This window comes from Berghia stephanieae, chromosome 1, assembly GCF_034508935.2.
Source record: "Berghia stephanieae isolate SIO BIC M18660-M18661 chromosome 1, UCSD_Bste_1.3, whole genome shotgun sequence".
In the NCBI taxonomy this organism is placed as follows: Eukaryota; Metazoa; Mollusca; class Gastropoda; order Nudibranchia; family Aeolidiidae; genus Berghia; species Berghia stephanieae.
Window position 1 is genome coordinate 7,726,842 of NC_088360.1, and position 8,501 is coordinate 7,735,342.

Genomic DNA, 8,501 nt, shown 5'->3' on the forward strand with positions numbered 1-8,501 from the left:
GTACCTCCCTGCCCATTATGGGAGGTCAGGAACCCCACCCAGGTATAGGCAAGGGAGGGGGGGGGGGTATCTTCACAAAAAGGTAAATCTCCCCGACTGCTTCCATTTGAGTAAAAAAAAAACTCGATACTGTACGGCTACGGAGAAATTAAATCTGCCATTCCAGAACGAGGACATAAAATCAAAGTTATGTGGAACAGACAAGCGATTTAGTGGGGTAGAAGAGAAAGCACGGCTGTGGGCCGATGACGTATCCACCAGCCAAGGAAGGGAAGGAGGAAGAGGGGGATCCAACATTACCCTATTACTAAGGATACACTCGAATGTTTGCAAAATATACATTAAAAACTACAATTAAAACAATACAAAATAGACTGATGCTTTAAAAAGAAAAGAAATACAATTTCCCCAACTCTTTAAAAAAAAAAAGGAAGATGTTTCTCTGTCACCTAATGATCTCAGCTAGGGGTCGGAAATAACCTGAGCAGAGAAAAAAGCGAGGAAGGAAAAAATAGATTTAGAGGGGGATATATAGCTGACTGACACAGAGTGAGATCTCCATGGCATCAAACATGACAGACAAGAGTATATTTTTTAAATAAATCAACTCCACAAAAATAAACAATACTGATTCTTCATAGAGCCTATACTTGTAAGTTGCAACAACCGTTTTCATTTTAGACGAAAGTTTTTTTGTAAAAGGTAAAAAATGATTATTTTTCTCCTCAAAATACCACATGTTTAATTGGACATGTTTTTGCGGTTGAACAAAGTCAAATATCCATCAGGGACAAAGAAAGAAAGAGAATATAAGACAACAGTTTATAGATTTGAAGAATTAAAAAAAAAAATGATAACAGTCTTTGATTTTCAATTATTTAATCATATCGAGATTTCAATATAGTTACATGTCAACAAGATATTGAAAGTAAACATGGCCATTCAAACTCGTATAAAACCAACAATGACAATTTAATAAACATAGCTAGCTAGCTACAACTTTGTAAATTTTACAATTAATTCATAAAATATACAATATAATGCAATTTGACATTGTTGTAATACACGTATAAACAAATATCAAGACCTGACAATATCAAAAGTTGAAATAACAACATCCTGGGGGTAATGAATAAAAAGAAAACAAATACAAAAAAAAAATAAAAATCTGATGTTCAATCCTTCAAAAAAAATAAATAAATAAATAAAGGTACTTTAAATTCGATCAAGAATAGTTCAATAGAACACTGGTAAGTAAAATACTAATAATTTTCACCAATTTTCAATTAACTGACATAAGGATAAAACAAACTTATCAAAGCCTATCAAAGAGAATAATAAGTCAATAAGAGGCTACCTGTAAGATATATGATGAACTATTGTATATATATTATCTTATTCAGACCTTTCATCCCTATTTTTATACTTTTGCCTGAATCTCTTAGGTGAAGCAAAGAAAAAAATGTATTTAAGATAAATTGTCTCCTATATTATGAAAAAAAAAACAACAACAAAATTAATAAGAAAACGAAGTATAAATAATTGACGATTCAAAATTTTATGTCCCAAAGCAGAACATTTTATCTTCATCTTCATCTGTGACTTTGTCCTCCATAACCAGAGACCACAAAAAAAATAATAAAAAAGAAACATGTTATATGTCACATGACAGGAAAATACACTCCTACACAGACTCATCTTAAAATGTCGTTCAGAGCCATATGGCCCATGGAACCAGAGTTTTATCCCAGTTTCTATAGCATAAAACAGACAATAGCAATTTCTTGCCACCCTTTTAATAGGATGCTAGTCTATCATCCTAGCTACCCAACCATTGCTGGGTGGACAGGAGGGTCCAAAAGAAAATCCAAACTTCACTGGGATCAATCTCAGTCCCTTTACGTGTGAAGTGAGAGCTCTACCAACTGAGCTATCAGGATCCCCACATCTCCATCTTTAAAAAAGTGAATTCAAAACGTTTTTCATTCTCTTTGTCATTATCGATAATCTGAACATGTCATAAACGCACTACTGTTAAACTGTTTAGAGAAAACAAGAATTTATATGAAGACTTCCCATTTACCTTCAATATAACAAATATTATTTCTGTCTACAGAGTGATTCATATATGCTTGACATCATGATAACACCATCAAATTCTGTAATAATCACATACCACAATTCCAATGAATGCAAGTGCAATAATATCATTTGAATGCAATTCATTCAATGCAGCACTCATGGCTGAGTAAAATCACTTATATTTGATGGGCGCTTTTAAAACTTATTTTCTATGTCTAAACCAAAACTAATTTCAGTTCAACTGTATACTTACACAGAAAAACAATTCAGTCTGTATCTACCTTTGGGGATTCTGATAGTTCAGTTGGTAAAACAATTCCCTCACAAGCAGAGGGACCATATAGATCTCAGATGCAGTCTAGATTTGTTTATTCTGATCCCCTCTGTCCACCTAGCAGTGGTTGGATTGATGGGTACGATAGATCTGGCAGAAAGTACTTTGCAATTTTTCTCTTAAAGTTTTGTTTTAAAATGTGAATCTGAACGGTAAAATAAATCAAAATTTGGCCTACTTTTACTCCAAAATAAAATAATGCGACTATAATTATTATATCTGTATAAGACGAAGGTCTGATATATGAAATTTCAAAACTTGATATTAATTTTTTATCAATATGAACATGGGATGTAAAAATAGGTCAAATTGAAAATTTCTTAATTTGAGTTCCTGTCCCCTGTCTTATTTTTTTCCTCCCCAGGATTTAGTCAAGATCAAACCTTCTTAATTGAAATGTAAATAAAACAAAATATGTATCCTCAAATGTTTTCCACATTCTCATTAGAAATATTTGGATTAAAAAAAAAAAAGAGTGACAAGGAGTTGGTCAAGCATATATGCCCCAAAAAATGTTTTAACCCTCTCATGTCTACATGAAAGGACAATCAAACAAATTTGTTCAATAATCATTCATGTCAAACTCAAGAAAATAATAGAAAATCAAAATGGATTGAAAAGGACATGGAATTTGAGTTTGACTGTAATACAAAAGGAATGGGCGTGACGAGAAGTGAAATAATGAATATGAAGTGCTATGATAAGACTGTGAACTAAGTGCATTCAATTTCCACTCTGGTCCGTCTTGCCTTCCATTTGACCTTTTCTCTCGGTTGTTTACCATAACAAAGTGAGTGCAACTCACTAGTTTTAGTTGTCAAACAGTTTTATCTCGGAATAAAATTTTCTTTCAATTTTCTACCAACAAAGTGAAACAACACAGGAGTTTCTTTGTTATTGTTTTTTAGAACACCTTTGGATGATCAGTACTCACTAAATAAATGTTTGAATAGTAATATAAACGTTTTAGATTATATGTAGTTTTGTTTGCTGGTATGTTTATGTGTTTGTTGTGAGTAAATTACAGAAATGTATAGCGTCTATAACACACTAATCATTCAAGAACAGGAGAGGAAATTGGATGCACTCAGTTTACAGCCTAACATGAATGATAACTCTGACATGATTATCTCTGTTTATTCTGTGCAGCCTCTTTCCTTGTAGCATCCTGTAATAACTGTGTGTCACACTCATCTGCAGGGAGTTGGACATAACGCACCACTGAACCTCTGATGAAGCATGTTTTAACAGAAAGCTGTTTAAAAAACGAAAGTAAAAGTGAAAGGTTTTTAGGCAATGATGAATATGGCACAATAAATTGGGTCAACAAATAAGGAATAATATAATAATGTAAAGTGAATACAGTAAAATTACTTTAAACCGAAAGAAGCTAAACCGAAAAATACCTTAAACCGCAAAGAATTTAATAAATTGTACGAGTTTCTTCATTATCTTTGTACTAATTCTTACGATGAACCGAAATACTTCTAAGCAGGACTTTCCTTAAACCGAAACAACTTGAGAGCACCTTCCCTTTTTCTCTCTATATTTTTCTTCAAAAATTCGGGAAGGAGGCCACACGAAAAATGCCCGGCGATATTAAACAGAGCGTAAGTATAAGATGAGTGTGATGGGTGGGGTGGAGGCAAACACTTCAATCACTGCACTTGGGCTTGGCCAACACCACAATCGCACAGACTGGGAAAGGAAGACAGCGGGTGACTGACAGGCGAAAAATGAGGAAAGAGGGGGAGTTGGGGTGTAGAATAACGCAAGCGAGATGTTTTCGCTCGTGTGTTGATGCTTTGGAATTGACTGGATTTTCAACACGACGATAAGGAGGGGAGGGGGGGGGGGGGGGTAGACAACTTACCATTGAAATGCCATTTCATTTCCACTTTGTTTAAATGTGTGTGAGAGGGGGGGGGGAGGTTCTATGTAATTAAGCCTTTGAACCTAATGGCTTTTCAACAAAAGAGGGATGTGTAGTAGACAGCTTAGCATTGACACGCCTTTTCATTTCCATTTCACTTCACCTCTGAGTAGTTGCGCATAATTCATTATCAATTATCACACAAGAACTTTCGATCTTATTTTAGCTTTGCATTTTACTAAAAGTTGTCTAAAAGAAAGCACTGTGCTTACACGTTTGAGTTTAAAATCAAAATACTATGTGAAGTCGATGAAAAAAAAGTTGATCAAGACGGAGATATGTAAATTACACGGCATCCCGAACTCAACTCTTTGAATAATTTTGAATTGAAAACGAAAACCCCCAAAAATATTTTTTAAACACACAAATTTTTTTATTTTTTTTTAATTAATGATTACGAAGACGGCATTTATTCAACAACTCCATTTAAGGGGAAACCCATGATACGATTAAATGAGCAAATTCCTTAAATAGTTACTACCCTTGAAAAACATTGCAACACGGGAACTTACTTTAAACCAAAATGTCTTTAAACCGAAATGGTTTAGAAGGTCCCCAAAATTTCGGTTTAAAGTAATTCTACTGTACATGACTTCAACAATTTCATCATTTTTTTTATCTCAACTGTATAAGGTCAAAGGCTGTTAGTTTAATTGCCTATTTAAAAAAAAAATAAACCCCAAAAAAACAAAATGCAGGAAATGCAAAATACAAGATGCTTCCATTGAAATCATCAACTAGTAAAAACACCTATAAATTATAAACCAAAGCTCCACTAAGAAGGTAAAATAATAGATCAATGGCTTTCTTAGATGGTTCTTATGGCGAGCAAACAAATTATTCATTCCAGACACTCAAATTTCACCTTTCAGACCAATGCCAGTGGAGCAAGAGAATATACTGAATTATAAGCGAAGCAATTAATAGATAGAAGCAACTGCTAACTACCATTTGGATAGACAGTAATCTGATGCAGTGGACTTTCTGCCAAATATAATAGACTAAGCTACTTGAACAAGGGTTTATAAAAGATTTTGACTGCACTCTGGATTGATACCAGAGCCCCATTGTATAGGAGGTGAATACTCCACTCCTGAGCTATTGGGACATGCATCCAAAACCACATAAATCTTAATTGGCTATCACTTCTTGATGAAGTAACCAAGAGGTCTGCGATTCGACTCCCTGTTGAGGTAGGCTGGTATTTTTGGGGGGATTATTTTTTTTCTTGTATTTTTCTTTCTCGCTCTGCCTGGCAATGTGTTATACACTCGTTTTCAGGTCTAAACTTGAGTAAGTAGCATATTTGTAATTATCAAGCCTCATTTAAATAGTATCTTAATTGTGACCGAAATGTAATAAAAAGTAATCTGACTCCCATCAACAAATCTAAAAACTATGAATCGACTTTAGGGCCATAATCAGTCACTAGGTATATATTACAATACATTGACATACCATATGAGGATATTTATCTGGATCTGTGACACTGATGTCTGTTAACTTGATGTTTAGAAACTGGTCTACAGAATGTAACGTTCCACAAATGCTGTTAGAAAAATAATAAACAAATAATGACACAGAAATCTATAATAATAAGGCTGTAAATTATAGATATGTAAAAAAAAAAATCTGATTGTGTCTATATGGTCATTCCAAGATAGGTTAGTGTTGATGTTTAGACCAAGGTATTTTGCAGTTTTTACAGAAGAAAGTTCGGTATCAAACTTCCCACTGAAGATTATTTTTAAAACGCAATTACCTAAAAAAACATTCATATTTAATTTAGGTTTCATGAAACAACAGTGAGCTGAAAAAAAAATAAAAAAGGAAGGACAATTTCTTGGAGAAGGGTTATGTGACTGTAACTGTTACAGTCCTCATATCGTTTTCATCCAATGAATGTGTTTCAAATCAAATTCTGCACATGCCTACAGCTGAAAACAATGCCTGACAAACAAGTTGACCTTTTGCATATATGTTAAATGGCTACCATCTGTTTATCTTCACGGATGTCCCGATAGAACTGTTGGTAGAGTTCTCACTTCACAAGCAAAGGACCTAGATCGATCCCAGGTTCAGTCAGGATTTTTTTTCCAGACCCAAAGCTCACCCAACAGTGATTGGCTAGCTGAGTCTGTTAGATCTGGAGGAAAGTAATTTGTGATAGACTAACATCTTAAGCAAAAGGTAGCAAGCAATTGCTAATGTCCATTTCACACTACAGAGTTAAACTCTTGACTCTTCATATTAATTTTGACCAATCGTCTCAAATGGGTATTATGTCTGGCTGGGCCTGATAATTAAAATTGAACTTTAAGCTTAACCTATTAATTTTGAATGAAAATAAAAGCTTTGATTGATGAGCGTAAATAAAGTTTTATCTCCTAATTCTGACCTTTCAACTTTAACCTCGATTTTCTTAATCCAATTCCTTCTGATACAATACCAAATTGACACATTCATTCACAATTGACATCCAGTATACCGGTTAATGTATATTAATATTAACAAAATAGAAATCATTGTGCTCTTCTGAATGATGAAATTCTGTAGTGTATTTCTATATAATTCAGTCACAAGTTATACAATAATAATAAACGTACATGGATGAAAAAAATATTTGAAAAAATATTGATAATGATTTGAGAAAATATTGATTTAAAAATAAGGAAAAGAAATCAGCAAGGTCCAAAGTCTACTTTTGGAATGTAGCAAATAGTAGTAATAGGTGTCAAATAAAAAAGATATAATGTAATCATTTGTCTGTTAAAATAAAAATATATACCAGCTTACCAAAGGTCATTCTTTAACTCTACCACAACTTCCTTCCCAACGAGAGACTTGAAAAAGGAATAGAATAACTGAAACAAAAGGGCAAAAGATAAAAAAGGGAAGATGGAAGCAGGGAGAGAGAAGAAGAGAAAGAATTAAGAAAAGGAAATATATATCCATCATTGATGAATTTTTATTCCTACATCCAACCACTATTGTGTTTAAAAACAGTGTTTTTTATACATTCTTTTTAAGCTTAGAGCACAAAAATAGTGCTTAAAACTGTTGCAAACAACACACCAATCGATTTGTGACAAGAGTGCCTTTTTTGTTCTTTTTCTTTTTCACATTTTCATCAGTTTGTTTACATTTTGATTTGCGGCTACTACCTCTGACAATTTCCGTTCGTTATAGTTTTGACACACCTGTCAATCATGGTGAAAATATGACTCGGGATCCTTGCACGAATCACTTATCGTAAAGCACCTCCGTAGCACCCCTATCTACGTCATCAGGCGACCCATTGTTTCTTTCATCTTCCCCAATACCCCCCCCCCCCCCCCCCCCCCCCCCCCCCCCCGTCTCTCTCTGTCTTGTCATAGTCATAGTGTCATCCTTTCCCCTTCGCATCTCACGGTGAAACGAAAACTTTCAGCTCGGATTGCAAATACATGTAGGATTTGTCTCTCACTAGGCCTATGCTGATGGATTAAAAACCAAGATATAAGGTAGTGGGTGTCATACCAAACCATAGATTCTCTGTTTGGCCAATTTAATCAGGCATTTGGCCACCTGGCAGCCCAGTTACTGCTTACGTCTGCCTATAACACACACACACCCACACACATAAACCAGCAAACAAACAAACACAAGAGGGGGGGGGGGTAGGAGTAGCAATGAAAGAAATCAAGGTCATAAATCATAAGTTACTGTGCACCAAGCTCAAACCTACCTTCGCCCCTCCCTCTCAAAGCATGGTACAAGGTTACAGTATACCTAGATCCTGATGCAAGGTGCCCGGTTACTGTGTACGTAGACACTCCGAAATAACAAAAAAGGCTTCAACAAAGACAAAAGTAAAAGTGCAAAGGCAAATAGAGAAGACCATTTTTTCAGCCTTTAAATAAACTAGAGAGCTGAGCCGGTGTTACCAATACTTAGCTTCTATAACCAGGACAAATCATTCGTTTGGACAGAAAAATATATAAAAACTTACCGCTTACCGTCAAAAGCAGTTTAGATTTGAAGCTACATTTGTTTTCTATCAAAAAACATTCGGTACTAGACAATCCTTGATGAATTTCAAAAGTTGTGTTTGAAATTATATCGTAAATTTTTCATGATTCATTCCTCGCGAAATCGTGTTTTTTTTTTCGT

General features: G+C 34.5%; 1 protein-coding gene across 1 annotated transcript in view; it reads right to left on the reverse strand.

Annotated features, from left to right (window-relative positions):
* Positions 1–862: 862 nt before the first annotated feature.
* Positions 863–8,501, reverse strand: part of LOC144967147 (U6 snRNA-associated Sm-like protein LSm2) — a 10,250-nt gene continuing 2,611 nt past the window's right edge. Inside the window, exons 2-4 of the mRNA XM_078904018.1 lie at positions 7,146–7,213; positions 5,808–5,898; positions 863–3,671 (exon numbers count right to left, since the gene is read on the reverse strand). Of these exons, the coding sequence (XP_078760144.1) occupies positions 3,543–3,671; positions 5,808–5,898; positions 7,146–7,213 (288 nt within the window). The 3' untranslated portion in view covers positions 863–3,542. The remainder of the gene's footprint in view (positions 3,672–5,807; positions 5,899–7,145; positions 7,214–8,501) is intronic.